At 28.8% G+C, this 18,634-nt stretch overlaps 1 protein-coding gene across 1 annotated transcript in view; it reads right to left on the reverse strand.

Annotated features, from left to right (window-relative positions):
- Positions 1 to 10,185: 10,185 nt before the first annotated feature.
- Positions 10,186 to 18,634, reverse strand: part of LOC108775878 (neuropeptides capa receptor) — a 29,123-nt gene continuing 20,674 nt past the window's right edge. Inside the window, exons 4-6 of the mRNA XM_018542335.1 lie at positions 14,820 to 15,062; positions 11,081 to 11,423; positions 10,186 to 10,432 (exon numbers count right to left, since the gene is read on the reverse strand). Of these exons, the coding sequence (XP_018397837.1) occupies positions 10,186 to 10,432; positions 11,081 to 11,423; positions 14,820 to 15,062 (833 nt within the window). The remainder of the gene's footprint in view (positions 10,433 to 11,080; positions 11,424 to 14,819; positions 15,063 to 18,634) is intronic.

The raw sequence follows: 18,634 nt of genomic DNA on the forward strand, positions 1-18,634 counted from the left end.
GCCGCTTATGCCTGTTTCCCTGGCAAAGCCCGCGCATTAACCGCGGTAAACCTGGTTCGCACCTCTTGAATAGATTCCACTTACATATGATAGCGAAATGTCAAAAGTGAGGTAATCGGATAGTATCGCAAATGGAAATCAGATTTGTTTTATTAAAATGTAATTAAATGATACGAACAAAAGGAGAAAAATATAGAATTACTCTAATTTAAAAATTAAAAATAGTGACACACAGTATGAAATAAATCACGAGAAATAATAATATAAAGGAGAAAATAAAATAAATTTTTTTATTTTATAAATTATACATATCCCTTTTCACTTTAATGTAAAAATAAACTTTTTAATGCATTTTTGTATAAACAAAAAATTATCCAAACAAAATTGAGAATTGTTTTATCAAATCGTAATTAAATGACGTTCACGCAAAAAATGAGAACGTGAAGTTGAAAATGTTAAAAAATAAAACAAGATAAGATAATCATGAGAAATAAAATGAGGAGAAAAGTAAAATGAAATTGTTTAATCTTTTGTAGATCAGACATATCGATTTCCACACATTTGAATTTCCTCTCAAATGCATTTTCGTTTATCCGTTCTTACGATGTAAGAGCTGTCTCAAACAGAATTCTCTGCATGATTTCTGCAGTTGTGGCTACAACTGTTCGTCATCTCGTTATAGATCATGATGGTGAACGATTGTCGTGTAAACCGCTACGCAGTGAGTATATAGTTGCATTATATTCTGTTGAGGTTACAGCCGATCGCCATCGTGGCGTATTTATATTTGTGCTTGGAGATTGTAAGACTATCTCGTACAGAATGTATTTAAAACTATATACGTTTATATATATGTACCTTATAAATTACTTATAAGTTATCTCTTATAAATTAATCTGAAATCAGTCTTCCGGAAGCATCTCTGAAAGTCGCGCGAGCACTTCTATTTTGACTAGTAAATTTGTTTTCGAATCAATAAAGACGCCTGTGAAGTTAAAATCCAGAGCTTTCAAAACATTCTGCAAAAATATGATATATACGGTCTGAAAGTGTCAGAAACGTATTATTGCAACGAGCAAAAATATAAAAAGTAAAAAAGAGAGTTATTTTTTATCTATGTTTTCTATATAATACCTACAAAGAAGTTCCGTTTCTCATTTTCTAGATGGCTCTTATTTAAGGAAATAATGAATAACATCTTACGTAATTATTAAATTAAAACCATTTTAGTATTATAGTCAGTCTGTTTTAATGCATTTATTTTTATTTGAGAAATAAGGAGATAGATATGCGATGTGAAATTAATTTGTCATATTTATTTGTTTTGCAGTGATATATTTTATTTGTTATAAAGTATATATTTGTGTTTCAAAATGTTATTTGCAAGACGAACGGTGATATTATTAAAGCACGTGAAATCAATAAATAGCTTAAGATTACGTAAGTTCCTCTCAGTACAAGAGAAGAAATCCACGAGTTCCCGGAAAAAGTAAATGCCTAATGATTACATAAAGATTCTACACGGTTGAGTCAGTTACATTAAAATTGAAATTTCAATCGTAATAGAGACTTACTGTAGAACCCGTGAGAATTTCGCAGACTGTACATTCGCGTTCACAATGGTAACACGATAAGACAGACTTGACGTATATCGAGCGTCAATAGCATTCTCGCGACAGTAACTTTCGTAATAAGCTTACGCAAAAAAGAATGACATCTCCCTTGTAGACGTCACAAGTGTGCTTCTAAAGTATTGAATTTGCGAAGCGAACAGAAAAGAAATTTTTCAAAGATATTAAAGATGACAATTTATCATTTGTTTGCTTATTGAAATTCTTTTATAAATAAGATGTGACACAGACACACATACACATATATTTTGATTATTCTTGCTAAAAAAATTAATTATTTAATTCTTTTAAGAACAGTTACAATAATTAGGGAGACATAAAAAAATGATTCAACTAATTATCTTTCAAAATTTTGTGTGTCGACTTTCAAAAGCAAAATAAAAATAGTTAAAAAAATAGAATTTTTTAAATTAAAATAATTTACTGTAACACAAAGAGAAAAATTAGTCTTTTTTTTTATAAAAGAGTATCTGAAATAAAGTGAAAATCTATATCTGAAAATCTATAAAAATAATTCTTTAGAAGAAGGCATATAAGGAATATAATAGTAATTAATATAATAGTAATTAATATTTTGAACCCTGAATATAATATTTTAATTATTGTTAAAGGTTTAATTTCGTTTATAATAAAAGTAAAAAAAGATAGGTACAAAAGATATAAAAAAAGTTGTTGAATCAGTTGTTTTCTGAAGTCGGTAAATAGAATTGAAGGAGTAAATTAACTAGATTGGTAGAAGTTAAAAGCTCAAGAAAGAAGAGAGAGTTGCGATGAAAGAATTTTCTGATTCACGTTCCTTTTTCGAAAGAAAGCTTTCGTGTTGATACCAATTGACCTGATTGACTTGAACTTATATTCCGTGAATGGGATTTAATAGTTGCTAGGCACGCCACAAAAATATATACTTGAATCAGCAAGTGATTTCTATGATTTAGTAGCGACAACAATAACGGTTTGATTCGGAATACAAGTCTGAAAATTTACTCAATTATTCCAAATTTTGTTTAATTTCCGTTGGTTAATTTTATCCCGGAGTTTCTACCTATCAATCTTTTGTTTATGTGGAAGATAAATTGTGTTTATTGTGTATAGTTATTGCTTAGTTATGAACTTCTAAAATTAAAAAAATTTTAGTAGAAATAAATATATAAAGAAACTAATGAAAGCTTAAAGTAAGGAAACATTCAACAGTCATGCAAAATAATTTTCGTACCAAGTTTAATAATATATGACAATAATTTAAATGTAAATGGAAAAAAAGATTTTTTTCAACACCTTTCTATTTAATAATATTATTCAGCTGTTTAAAAAATATTTATAACTTTATTGAAAGTTTCTATTTGCTTTCGAATGTGATATCGATCTTCTAGTTTCTATGATACAAATAATTTTCTATAAATTGAATTAATTTATTATTTGGATTATAATCTATTCTGTTATATTGAGTGAGTATTATATTAAGCTTTTCTCGCGCATGATCTGTTGATTCAGAAATATCGAAGTGGGTATAAATACTTATTAGAGTATATACCCGAAATCTATGAGTGATTTAAGGAATGGATGATAATTTTTATTCTCTGACAATACTATGTATTGTTAACAAATATTCATAAAAAATTGATAAAAATGTCAAAATGATTTAAAAGATAAAAAAAGAATATTTCCAGAATGTCTGGCAATTTATTTTTGTTGTAAATTAGTAGTACTTTATAATTTATATAATCTCATGTTAAAAGTATTACTATATGTGAGATATTAATATATAATTAAAAAGGTATATATATATATTCTCTATAAATTTAATATTAAATATTTATAAATTTCAAGACACACATGGATATATACGTGCGATAAAAATTTTTTCATTTTTTCTATTTCTCCAATCTGCGTGCAATTTAATTTTTCTTGCATGTAGTAGACTTTTATATAGTGTCCTCGATATCAGTTTCGATCAAGGTCTTCCATTAGTGAATCAACTAAAAAAAAATCTGTTTTTCGTTCGAAGGTTCTGTCATTAAATTCAAAATTCCAATATGCTTTTAGGATATTTTGTATTTCTTTTTACACTCGTGATTTATTAATCTGCTTACGTTTCTCGCATTCAATTCGCTCGAGCGTTTTCACGAAAACAAGTATTAACACAACCATTAAATGCCGAGATCTTAATTAGAGAAGATACGAGTGATCGATGGCATGTCGACCTTTTCGAGAGTTGGCGATTGGTCGATGGTAACATGGAAGTTATTTAGAACTTCGTAAATTAACGAGCAACGAAGTTGCTGCTGCGGCACTCCAACGCGACCCGAAAGTCTCGATTCCCGCGGGAAGTAATGATCGTGCAATTAAATCTTTTGGGACAGATGCGACATGCCGACTGCTTTAATCTGCTTAACGACGAGAATTGTTAGGGCTTCGAGGGTTCTTACATTTGTCGGCACCTCATTTTGTCGGCATGAATATGGCACGGAATAGAAACGCAGTACTTGCAATTGCAGTGAATTATATATTTTGTGTGTGTGTGTGTATATATATATATATATCATATATATATTGTTTGTGAACTGCTAGATACCGGAAATTTACATCACCAATGTTCTCTAATTATTTTATAATGACATTATTTTTATTGGCATATTGATTGTCGTTTAAGGTAATTGAAATTAGAAAATAAATGTATATACGCGAAACAGATATATATATTCAATAAGATCAATATTAATATTTAATACAATTTTATAGTTCAAATGAAAAATTTCTCCTTCCATATTAATTATTTTTTAGGAACATGTCTATCTTTTATTGAAATATAGTTTTTTATGCAAATAGTTGTTTTTCTCAATTTTTAAATACAATATTTGTAACTTTTTTATAATTTTTTTATTTTATTAAAAATACATGTAATAATACATTCTTAATATTTAGAATAGAAAATACAACTATTTAATATTTTTTCACTTTTTTTAATTTTGAAGTTGGCACATGTTATTCTCTCTCTCTCTTTTAGAAAAGCATAATTACAATAACATAATAAACATAAAATAATCATTTTTATTTTAGAATTTTAGTGAATGAATTTTTCGCGGTTTGTCCACTGAGAAAGATATGTAAAGGAAGTGTATAATTAAACTTGCTTTAATTAAACAGACGGAAATAATGTACGAAACAGCGTGCGCCGAGTGATCTCTTGAGGAAATTCCTTGCTCTTGATACATACATTTTCATGCGTCCCACCTCGAGCGTAAAATTTAATATCTTTGCGAAATAATATTATCAGTTTTCTAGAAGATCCTTTTGGAGAAGTTAATATAAAACAACACTGGACATACTCATTAAAACATAATTATTTGAGATTAAAAACATTATGTCATAATTATATATACATGTAAAGATCTAATACAAATATAAATGTATATATACAACACATACATATATATGTATACAATCTAGGACGTCTATTTAAAAATTTATCGATTTGATTGTTTGCAAAATGAAATTATTTAATACTACTGTTTAATTTATAATGTCAAATTATATCCAGAGTTTGAGTTATTTTTAATCATTTAATCAACCTTCTGCTCAACACACACATATCATTAATTTAACTAAATAGAGTTAAACAATTTAATTAAAAAATATTTATCAAATTTATTGACTCAAATTTATAGTTTATTATTTATTAACAATAAATGAATGGACAGTTTTTACATTGAAACTAATTACAGAAATAGATTGTGACCAGATATGGAAGTTAAAATTAACAAAAAAATGTTATTGAAACATTTAACTAAATGAGTACTATTAGATATCAAAGGAACAATTCAATCCCTTGAGTTAATAACTCAAGTTATTAACTCAAGGGATTGAATTGTTCCTTTGATATCTAATAGTACTCATTTAGTTAAATGTTTCAATAACATAGTTTTTAGGAATAACGTGCCACAATGTTTGAGTAATAACCGCCGCATAATAGGGTCTTACTAACACGCTTTCCGCTGAAATCTTATTTCTGAAACAAAACAAATTTCACAAGCAGCCTCTTTCAACTACCTTGACATTTTGTTACGGTACACTTACCTTAGAATTGTCTAATTTGTGTTTCTGACAAACCTGGTAATTTGAAAATTTTGATATTCGGAAGAATATATTCTAGTATAACTTGGTATATAATAAAACATGTTTAAAACATTAATTCTTTTGAGGATGCATAAGCTATAGTTTTTTATTTTTAAAGTAATTCTCACGAGCGGTCTACGATTTAAACAAACTTTTTATTAGCAAATGACATCTTTGAAAGGTAAATTCTAGTTGTAGTTTGTTTTCAAACTTCAATTTTGCGTTACTATTATTTACTGCTGGCTTCGCCATGCATATCAAATATTTTACGTTTTATTAAAATGCTAATATTGAAATTTTTCTTTGTTACAATAAATGTAATGGTATTTATAGCGCAGATATTACCTACAAATTAATGGACAAACAACGATTACTAAAAAGCAAAGTTTTATTTGTTATAACGCATCTTATTACATTTACGCTGTACAGATTTTTAAATCACGAATTCGCGCTTGAATGAAGCCGCAGCGACTGGTCCAGTGTAAATTGCCGCGGGCGGTTCTTTTCACGTAAGAACAGCATTTCCACAAAACTGGGAATCAAGGAAATTAGGGAAATGTCAAGGAAATTAAAAATAGTCAGTGACATAAAAAAAAGTCAGGAAATTTCGCAAAATTTTTGGCTTTAAAGAAATTGAATTGTGCTTACGCAGTTTTGGAATGCTATACCAACTTAACAAATTAAAGCGGTATCAACAACGTTAATAATGATATGTTAAATTTCTTATAATAAAATAGTTGCTGATTTCTAAACCCCAAGATGAAAATACAAAAACAAAAAATTTCAAAATTATTGGAAATATAAAGGAAATTCATGAAATTTTGTCTAGAAATCAGGGAAAAGTTATGGAATGTTAGGATGAGGAATTTATTGTAACAACTTTGAAAATCAATCAAAATCCTGTGATCCGCGGCATGCGGATGAACAGAGAACTAAAAAACGCTGCGCGGCTGGACCGTCCGTATGCGGGTTAGTGAGCATTCGTCCCGATAATCGATACATCTCAGCGATAGTCCATTTTACCCGGGAAGTGGGAACATTCTGAAAATGAAAATCGCCCGATCACAATGAAGTCCCCCGGCGGCGTGCAGATACGAACTCTCGCGAGTTTGATTTTATTTCTTTTCCCTTCCTCTTTCTCTCCAGCTGTCTCTCTGGTCGTTCTCTCGTTTGACCACACATTTGAATTCTTTACGCACCACTCATTTTGTACTTGAAGCACGAAAAGTAATTCCTCTACCGGTATTCCCTCAAGATTACGTACTATGGGATCCCGCTTGCGAGCAATCTTCTGTACGAATACATTATAAAATCCTTTTTCTCTGATCCTTTTATCCATTTTGTACGCGTATACATACACAAATACAATACACTCACTTTTGCACGAATATTTCTCTCATAAGGATAAACGTGAGACAATTGAGTTCTTATTTTCGGAAAACACACACACACACACACACACACACACACACACACACAAAATGCAAACTTATTTCGTAAACCTGTGCCTTAATCGCGAGACTTCGTGTCCATTTATCCTGTAAAAGCTTTATTCTAATCGAGACCTAGTCTCCTTTGAGCATTACACATACACAAGGCGCTTATATCGAACGCGCTGTTGGCCGAGTCCACAGAAACTGTCAGAGACATCTTATGTGTCTCGTTGGTGGGATATATCGAAGATCCGATAAGTATCTGTCAGTCCTTTTCCAACGGAACTTGAAATCGAGGATTTCCGAGAGGAATTTACTTTCCTGCGCTCATCGCTTTCCGTATGTCATTGTCGAGCGTTTATTTCTCAGGTGTCCAAACGATTCTTGAATTCATTTGAAAGTAGATATGTAGTTCCCTGTCGACACATTGCTCGTGTCATTTTGTTATTTTAGACATCATCTATATTTTATATATTCTTATAGCTTTTTCACACTTGCGAATATAATAACTGTCCAATATTTACAAGTAAAACGTCAATAGAATTTTCAACTCGTAGAGAAGTTCTATGAATGGCAAAACAAAGTTGCAAGACAAGAATCAACTTAGCCCTTATAATAATTTTTCACCGTTTTTGGACTTTATTCTTATGAACCGTTTTTAACCCATTCCTGTTCTTACATTCGTATAAACACTCGCGGTGCACTATCGGAACGATAACGAGTATAAACGAGTATACGTATGAGTATTTTTGAGGAGATTACGTTTTCAATACTTTTTTTTTCCGCTATGAGTGTATTTGTGAATGCTAAATGAGTATTTCATACTATAGTAGCTAAAGATACGTTTTTTCACTTCAAATTTACACAGCATGTATTTACCACTCAAAAATACACATAATGTATACGTTTTTACCACTCGGATATATTCGTGTTCTGCATGAGTGCAATCCGTTTTAACTACTCATTTTTACGGAAAAGTTCCTGTTTGCGAGTTAAAAACGGAGCCGTACTCATTGAGTGAAATGCACGTTTTCATCACTCAAACTAACCGTTCGCGCAAACTAAAAACGGGCTAAAAATGGTGACAAATTTTTATAAAGGAGATCATGCAAATGCTCGATGTACTGTACAGTCGTATAGAGAATTTAAACATAAAAAGTGGTTTAATATTATATGAAAAGAGTATACAGAAAGCGTATAATGTAATACTGTATGGAAAGAATAGTTGAAGGATCTAAAAGTTTAGATCTATGTATATAAATAAAGGATATTAAATATCTATAAATAGAGATTTAAAAATAACTTTGTTGAACCATTAAAATAATTATGTAGAAAAATTACTACAATGTCAAAATACGACATTGGTTATCATGCTTGATTGTTCAATATAATTATTTTGTCCAAGAAAATTATTTTCAGATGTTTAATACTCTGCGAACAATAAAAATAACATGATACCTCATGTGGATTATATGTGTGCAACGGAACGTAACTTTTGTTCAAAATTACTTGAGTAGCTGTTTTATTCGCAAAATTTGTTTTTTTTTATTATTTACGTAAAAATAAAAAAAATATGTATATATTAGGGGAGAATGTCCTAAATCGAATCGTGTTCCAAATCGAACCTTTTTGATTTAAATAAATACGGTTAAGCAGATGATGATCAATCGACCAGATCTGGTCTAAAGAACACTAATGCCCATTTCCACTAATGTAGATTAACTTTAATCTCGGTTCAATTTGCTCTTCGTCTTTTTCTAATTCTAAAAATTAGAAAAAGATTAACAGTAAGTTAAACCGAGATTAAAGTTAATCTGCATTGGTGGAAACAGGTATAAATCAATAAAATATCATATGTCTCAGACTCAGATTGATGGAATTTTTTATTGACTGTAATTCTAATAATATAAACTGTATTTTTATCTTTGAGTCTTAAATTGTTCGTTTTTACTCAATACTAACAAAAATTAATTAAAATATTTTAAAATTCTATCTAAAAGTCTATAAAAATAGGAGAGGACGGGAAAATGCATTTTTACATTTTCCATTATAGTTCGACACAGATAAGAGATACGTCAAAATGGTCAAACAAAAATGAAGAATTAAATAATCTTTCGAACGGCACCATTGGTTTTATGATCGGACTTTATTTACGCTTTATAGAGAACAAAAACTGCAAATAGGTCCGATTTAGACTCTCCCCTATATAAGATATTAGGGTTATAATATATTTTTGAGATTACTAATAAAGTAATTATTGTAATAAGAAGCATTTAAGAAGAGGATTTTATTGATATTTTGATTATATTTAAGAAAGAGAGAAAGAGAAAGTCTGAAAAGGCTATATATATAATATTGATTTATGAATCACTATTGTTGAAATATATTATTTATTAATTAGTATTGCTTAAATATTTCGAAGAATTTTTCCTCATATTACTTTCGTTCTACACTCAGATTACACACATTAATTGTAAGATTTATTTGTGTTCCACATTAGATTAAATTTCGTCTTGTAACTTGATTTCGCCATTCGTATATTTTCTTTCTTAACGCGAATTTATTAATAATTTTATGTTGCATTAATTAATTAATTGAATTTATTTAACTTCGCAAAATTTTTACTGAAAATTGCGACTTTGCGACATTTAATATTGTAAATTATAAATGTAATATAACTTACTGATATTGCTAAGTTTGTCTTGATTCAACATATTCGTCACACACTTCATGATTTCGTTTGTGAGGTTTCAAAGCATCATTCAAACATAACTTTCCACGAAATTCGATTCCTTGTTCCGGTTGCGAACACGCTCCTCAGGGAAGATATTGCGACACGTCTGCCTCTGGAAGTTATCCTTCAATGTAGGGTTATACGTAGCATTCGATGTGTCAGTCTCATCATGTATGCGGAAACGATACGGCTGCTTTTCGTCGAGGTCATAAGTGATCCTTATAATCCTTGTACCGCAACGTTTCTTCCTTTTTTCGTCGGAATAAACCAGAGATCAGATACACGTCTCATTCGCTGCAATCGGTGAGATGCCGTCTCTCGTTTTCTCTCTCGATTTAAATATGGTATTCCTGCCGTTACTTGAATGCGCGATGAAAGGGGATCTTGTATCTTGTGGTTGCGTGTCAGGAGTAAGAACGTCGCATGGTATCCTTTCTGCGTCACAATGGTTTACGTCGTCATCTTCGTCGTCGTAACGTAATCTTATCGGCGAACGAAGCATTGTGTGCGACACGTTACATCTAAAATTGAAAAAAATTGCACTCGTTTTAATTGTAATTGCGTATACTAATTCTGGGATTTTTTAAAATAAAGACTACAGTACTGATCGAGTTTTGAAATGATATGTAATTTAAACGAATTGTTAGTAGATGTTAATCGAGAGAAAATATGATTGCGCGCATAATTATCATGATTTACCTGCAATTTGTAGTTATTATTTTATCATACATCTATATATTTTTTATAGAAGTAGGTACATTAAATTAAATTAAATAATTATTTACAAAAAATTAACAGAAAATGTGATGTTGATACAATTTTGAAGCAAATTTCAGAAGTATATTTTTTCAGTAAAATTAATAATATTTATGGTATGTTAATTTAATACGTAATATTCTTTTCACTTTTTTAAATTTACGTTTTAAATATTATTTTTATGCTGTTTTGACTGGGATATGTTGAATATTAATTTAACACACAAAATATTTAAATATTATAACATAATCACATTATATTAAATTAACACTCGAAAATGATAAAAATTCAACACAAAATTTTGACAAGGACTTAAGTGGATTGGTTTGAATACAAATACTAAAAGCAAATATTTGATATTGATAGAACTAACGGGGGCGAAAGGGGGGAAAATTAATTGCGCGAGTGCTTACTTAATGCTACGTTGGTAGTGCACACTTCTTACGCGAACTAGCTGGGACCCTCTTCTGGATCCGCATCTGCACACCGTGCTATCTCTCATACTGCTGAGATCGTCTCTAGTGATGATAGGACTCGATGGTGTGCAGTACAATGTCTTTTTAAATGCCAGTCTGTACTTAACACTCATTACGTTGTATAGGATCGGGTTGACGGTGGTACTGAAGTAGTACAGGCAACCGCCGAGTGGATACAGCCAGTCGTTAATGTCATTGAAGGCCGACACTTGATACACGTACAATAAGCGCTGAGCGTGAAAGGGCGCCCAGCAGATAAAAAATGTTACCACGACCGCACCTGTAGAATGAAGCCATCGGTATCTTTCATGTAGCCGTATCGCTATTTTCACTTCTCGAGAATAAGGGAGAATGCACAAGGAACGCCACGTGGAAAAAATTAAAAATAATATAAACTGTTCTTTAATTTTTTTTCCATGTTCCCAACTATAATTGAATAAAATAACTTAATTTTGGAAAGTAATTAAATAACTCTCTAATAAAATTCTAAGTTAAATATTTGCTAAAAGTAAGACCTTCTAATAAAATTAATGATCAAATAAGATGTGTTAAGATTTAAGCTTAAAATTAATGGAAGGATGAAAACGTCTTGAAACGTTTTCATTTGCTGGAATCATCAATTTTTTATGAATCTAAAAGTACTTCGAGAACGTAAAATCTGTAATATCAATTCATCGATTTCCACACCATTCCGTATGTCTATAAAACGAATGCAGACATGAAAATGCTGTTTTATTTATTTCTTGTCTCAATTATGGAAATGTATTCACGTGATAAAAAAAATATTTATGTTCTTTGTTTCTGCTTTTTGAAGTAGCGGGATATTTACGGAAATAACAGAAATGGAAAGGATGCAATGTTTACTATCAGCGAGTGTTTCCAATTGCTTTAGAATAAAAAACAATACGAGATTCAAAATTGCATTATACATCAAATCAAGAGAATTTACGCGCGATACTGAGAAATATATTGGAACGGCAGAACACAGATATTCGAGGAAATTGAAATGATATTCGTACTTCTGTTATATTGTACGATACTCTCGCGTGTTGCTGTAATTTATTATATCGTTATGCTTGAATAGTTTACGATACTCTGCTACAGTGAATCAGCAAATTTGTGTCAACGCATACTACTTTATAGGTTTTACTCAGCCCTGTTATCTTCGTAGCTATGGAAATAGGAAACCTAAGCAGCTTGATGATTAATCGATGCTGCAAACGACTTCCTCTTTATCTTCTCGGAAATTTGCTACACGGCAGTTTACAAGCACAATGCAGACATAGAGGAATGACATTCATTGTTAGGAAACTGACCATACGCAAAAGAAAAATTATTTCCAGTATAGTAATAAAAAATTGGGAAAATAATTTATTAAGCATTCAAACCCCATTTAATTTAAATTATACTAGTTAAAGATTTTATTGAATGTTACTTTTAATTTTATTGAATGTTAATAATAATTACATAAATGTAATTTAAGTCAAATTTATCAAAAGAATTCTATTTATATATTTTATACGATTATATTAATTTTCGAAAACACACTGAGAAAAAAATCTATTAAATCTTCTATTATACCAGAAGGTTTGCGGGTTATCACCGTGTCTTTCTTCATTATTAATACCAACGTTTCGTGAACCGTGCTGTTCACTTCATCAGAGCGGGGGGTGCGCTATTAAATCTTGATACATATTTTTTCAATAATACGAACTAAACATTTATCATAAGTAAAGTTTAGTTTGTATTATTGAAAAAAAAAATATTTACTCAATATATATATATATATATATATAAAAAGAACAGTAATTCATCTAAAACAAAATAATGATTTTTTGTGCTTAATATAATTAAAATAAATATCTATTAAAATTTATTATTTTTTTTCAGTGTATGTATGTGCAGAAGCTCTGAACGTTTTTTTAACATTTAAAACGATGTGAATATATTTTCTTTCTTAACGTATTCAATAAAAAATTAAGAATACCGGAAATAAAAAGATCTCTCATATTGTATAGTTGTACCGCGATCGGTATACCTTCATCCCTTTTTAAAGACCTGTTCTTTCAAGAATAATATTTTTCTTACGACAAAGAATAATATTTAAAGTTCCGTGTTGTTATACAACGATGTATCTCTGGGAATAATTAAAACCAAATCAAGAAACTCTCTCTCTCTCTCTCTCTCTCTCTCTCTCTTTGTGTTATGCTCGGTGTTATGCAAGCATCACTTTTCCTAAGTGACGTTAGATAAAACGTTTTATTGCTATAATTATCCATAAACTTCAAGTAAACTTTGAAATTGCATCAACTGAGGAGCCAAGTGGAAATGCACAGATGTTTCATAAAGAAAGAAACAAATATCAAAATTATAGGAGAATGAAAGTTGTCAGGTGTCCCATTACAAATACACACACAAAGTAGATGTGAGAATGGGATAACTTTGGGCCGACACTGTGTCAGATTGAAAAAGCATCTGATATTACGTCAGTATGTTATAGAGTTTTAACATCCGCCGTCATGAAATGTGCGCGTGAGAATGAAAACCATGCGGTTAACGCATGGAATTTTGACATCTCCGTAATAAGTTTTCAAAAACGTAACGCTCACCATACAACTCCCTGTCTCCCTGCAATTTATCGTATGTTGAAAATATTGAAGCATGCTGACACATAAGCTTGGACGAGATGTATAAAAAAAATATAACGGCGTTCTTTTTTATCGAATTTTTTACCTTGCTTACATGAAATTTCCTGATATACTTTATGCGCACACAGTTATGAAAATTTTATAAGTTTAACATGATATTATCAAGTAACTCCGGTATTTACACCGCTCCAGAATTTACGTAACAAAGTGCCACATGAGATATATAGCAAAAATGCAAGTATTTTAAAAAGTTTTTTAAATATAGAAAATAATTATTTTATATTTATAATTTTTTTTGTAGATAGCGCGACAATATAAAGTTTTTATTTGATATAGTTTATTTAGTTTCAATGTTGTGAATATTCAGTACTTAAAAAGTTAAGTTTGCGATACAAAGCATAATGCAGATAAAAGAATTTTAAATGGATGAGAAAAATATTAAGTACCTATATTCTTCTCAATCTCATCTATAATACCATATTTAAAATTTTTTTCTGTATTGTTACCTATTGATAACCATGCAGGTAAAAGAATTCTGTGATCTTACCGGCATTATATTATACATAAAAAAGGGTTCATAAAACAAAGAATAATTACAACAAATGCCATAAATTAATTTTTATGCTAAAATTTTAATTAATGATTAATAAGGTGTAAAATTTTTTTGATCAAGGCAGTATATATCAAAGTTACCTCAATATCAATCAGAAATATATAATACATATGATATCTTTTGCAGCATTACTAATTTAGAAACAAGTTATACGTTTTCTTTGTGTCAAACTCAATCAATTAATTTGACTTCGTTTCTTTCAATAAAGATACTGATACAAAATTTCATTGCAATAAATGATTTATAAAATATGAAATAATAGCTGGCAGTCTCAAGGATGTAAAACGAATTCAATCGAAATAAAATGCGGCGTTAATCTAGTGAGTGCCATGAATCAATAGACTACGTTGCGTAAATTCTATGTGTGTGTATGTTTTTTTATGACACGAGTGTTCGGAAAAAGACGGAAATTTACTGAGCATTCGGATGATGGCTTTTCGTGACTGAGCCTGCCTCGTTTCTCCGTGAACGGAACCCTCGATACTGCGTCCGAGACCGTTGTTTTGTATTCGGAGGCCCATCCTTACATATAGCACCGCTATAGACAACATCGGTACGAAAAAGAATATGAGGCAGCTGAGTTCGTAAAGCGGGAATTTCGGCATGTTGGGCAGTAACATGGCACACATTGCTGACTCCTCGGAATAACGACCGGATTCTGCAAACAGATGTAAGAAACACGTTTTTCTTCTATTTTTCTGTTATTATTTCTTATATTTTCGATCTATAGATAAATCTTACATATATATAACCATTAGTAATTGAAACTATTAGATTATGATATTTTTTATAAAATTTTATTTTAATTACGCGAATGGTAAAAATCTTAGTAATGGTAAATAATCATAAATTGTTATTAAACAAATTTTAATTCAATGCATTTTAGGGAATATATGCTGGTTTTATTAATAATTAATAATCTGGAATATATAAATTCTCTTGCAAATGGAATTTCGTTATAATCTTTCAACTACATATCGTAACTGTCGGATTAAAAGCTTTAAATCATATCAGTACAAAAGCATATATACAAGATATATTATAATATGTTCTGACTAATTAATTCGCGATTGAATAATCACTTATCTGTGCAATGAATAAAACGCATTTAAATAGTTTAAACAGGATTTTGAATATGTAATGTCAAATAATCATTCACACGTTTTATTGTCAAATATAGATTGTTATAGATACAAGAATATAATATAAATTCTTCTTGCAAATAATTTTATATAAAATGCATAAATATATAAATTTTTTAAATATAGAAATATATCAACTGATTTCTAAATATTAATTTAATTTAACTTAAATATTTTTAGAACAAAATTATGAAAATTTGAAAAATTATAATACAGTATCGCATATATACTTTAAAGTATTTATAAATAAAAAAATTTAATTACTTTACTGTAATTATATATATGTATATTGTATATATATCGTATTTTATATAAGAAATTAATTATATCTTAATTTTCAATGATCCGTTTTGCATCACATAAGAACTATTTAAAGTTTGTAATTCATAAATAGAAACTGTGTGGGGAATTCTATTTATTAATTTATGTGTGGTGTATATTCAAAGCATTATACAAAATTTTTTTAATTATTACGCAAATTTAAATTTATTACACTATTATTAATATTAGTTACGTAATCTATTTTGCATCGCGCTTCAAGATTCCGCAAAAATACATATCGCATTTGATTTCGGGCCCGTTGTACAAATTATCATGAAATTTGTATTTCGATGTGATTAAATATATTATAATTCTAATTAGGTGTGAATGTAACAATGGATCTATATAAGAAGGAAAAGGGAAAAGTGAATGAGAAAAAGTAGAGGAATTTATTTAATTATAACACTTTGTTGTGTTCGTACATTGTATTTGTGAATGTCAAATTATCCTTATTTTAATTTAACATAATAGATCTGTTAATAATAATATTACAAATGCACCATTTCATAGATCTGTTGTCTTGAAATGGATAGGCTAGGATAGGTCGATGCTGTTATTTAATCTTATAATATTTTTAATCTTTTGTCAATTTACTTGATATAAACTTGAATGTTGTAAAAATAGAATTTATTAATAATCAGAAAAATTATTCATATACCTAATCATTATTTATTGGCATTTTAATGCAATAGAGTTATATTATATTTAATAGAATATTGATTATATGTATACAAGAGATAGGTTGTTTGAAGCCGAAAAGAGTTTTAATTCTTAAGTATAAATAATAAAACATATTTTATAACAAAAAATATGTTAAAGTATAAAAAAACAAATAAAAATGGAATTATTTTTGTGAAAAATTGTTGTTAAATCTAGAAATTAATGATTTTATATATGTATATGTATATATTTTACAAATATTTTATACACAGGCAAGTATTTTAAAAAATGCAATCGGGAATATCATGCATGACGCAATAATGATAATACAGTATTTGAAGAACTTCATTAAGTACTTCATTATATAAATGTATACTTAGGATATATAAAAATTTTACTTTAATTTCTTTATGATATTCACATTTTAAAGACAATGGAGAAGTTGATACAATGGTATAGATTGTATAAAGGGGGGGGGGGAGAAAAAAAATATTTATAAATATAGTAGGGAAAAATTATTACATTTAATTAAATACAAATGTGTTATTTTCCTCCTTTTACTTAAAAAATATAATTATATACAAATTATCTTTTAAATCAAATTTCAAGTTTGCAATTAGTTTTTTAATATTTTTTCTGTTTTTCTCTTTTCTTTTAGAGTTGAATATTATCTATTATTCTTTTTATATACTTGGCATCGCGATACTACTGGATCAATTTCTTTTAATCTTTTTTTTAGTCCAGTCATCCATATTTATTCGAATATAGATAAGTATATATATAATTTTGAACGGGATGTAGCATGAGTATGTGAAATAACATCTGATCGCGGAAGATTTTTTATATCAAAATTATTTTTTTTGTATGAGTTACATTAAAATATTATTTTTAAAATCTTTTTTACATTAATGTACATGCATTGGCAAAATATTGGTATTATAATAACGAGATATGTATTTTGACGTAAAAATTCAAGATATATATAAAAAATGTAAAAGATTCATACTAATCCTATTGATTGTGCGGAAAGTCCATTTCAAAGATGGACATGTCTCTTGTCTCGGAAAAACAGAAATTTCTAAAGTATAAAAGAAACAATTTCCTGAAATATGACATTTCTGAAAATTTTAAAAGTAGATGAAGCTTAGAGAAATCACGTTATTGGAAGTATTATGAAATTACGCATATAATTGGCAACCTTATTTCTATGATTGTATAAAAAAAAGAGATGTAAGAATTGTGTGTAAATTAAGAATAGAAATCTAATATGAATAATACTAAATATCGTTTAAAATGGTTCATATTTATACTCTCTGTTATTTAGTTACATGAAACAAAACGTAACATTAGAAGAGAGGTGCTGTAGATAACAATAATTGCAACTTTATTATGCAGTATCAGGCGATTATAAAAATTATAAATTATTGCAGCCAAAGCGATATATTTCAGCAAATTATAGCGAAGTTTATGATAAAAATTCAATTCTACATAGATATGTTTTTGTATTCAAATGTCGCTGCCATATTATATTTAACTCAATTTTTACTTGTTTAGCTGTAAACATTGTAAGAGTAAAATTTATGAGATACACATTATATAATTTAACATTATCATACTTAAAACTTATGTTTTTACAGCATTTTATTAAGGATGCACATGTTTTTTTTTTTTTTAACAAAATGAAGGTATTATTAAAAAATGTCAGATTTTTTTGTATTATATATATATTTAAGTAAAAATAATACATACAAAAGTTCGGCGGCGATTTAAAATTTGAATTAAAAATTATTTCAATAAGAAGTAGATATGTTTTTAAAAAATAATTAAGATAAAATGAGAAAAATTTTCATTTGAACTATAAAATTGTGTTGCTAAATATGAACATTGACCTTATTGAATTGTTTCATATGTTACATATAACATTTATTTTTCTACAAAACGTATAAAATATTCTTATTCCTGTCACTTTTTGCGGAAAAAGAACTATGTACCAATACATCTTTAAACACAATGGTCAACTTGTACATTGGGACAAAGTCACGTATATATATTTATTTGTTTTATTGACAGGAATATTATATAATCATGAAAATAATACGATTGCAAA

This window comes from Cyphomyrmex costatus, unplaced genomic scaffold, assembly GCF_001594065.2.
Source record: "Cyphomyrmex costatus isolate MS0001 unplaced genomic scaffold, Ccosl1.0 scaffold33, whole genome shotgun sequence".
Classification (NCBI taxonomy): domain Eukaryota; kingdom Metazoa; phylum Arthropoda; class Insecta; order Hymenoptera; family Formicidae; genus Cyphomyrmex; species Cyphomyrmex costatus.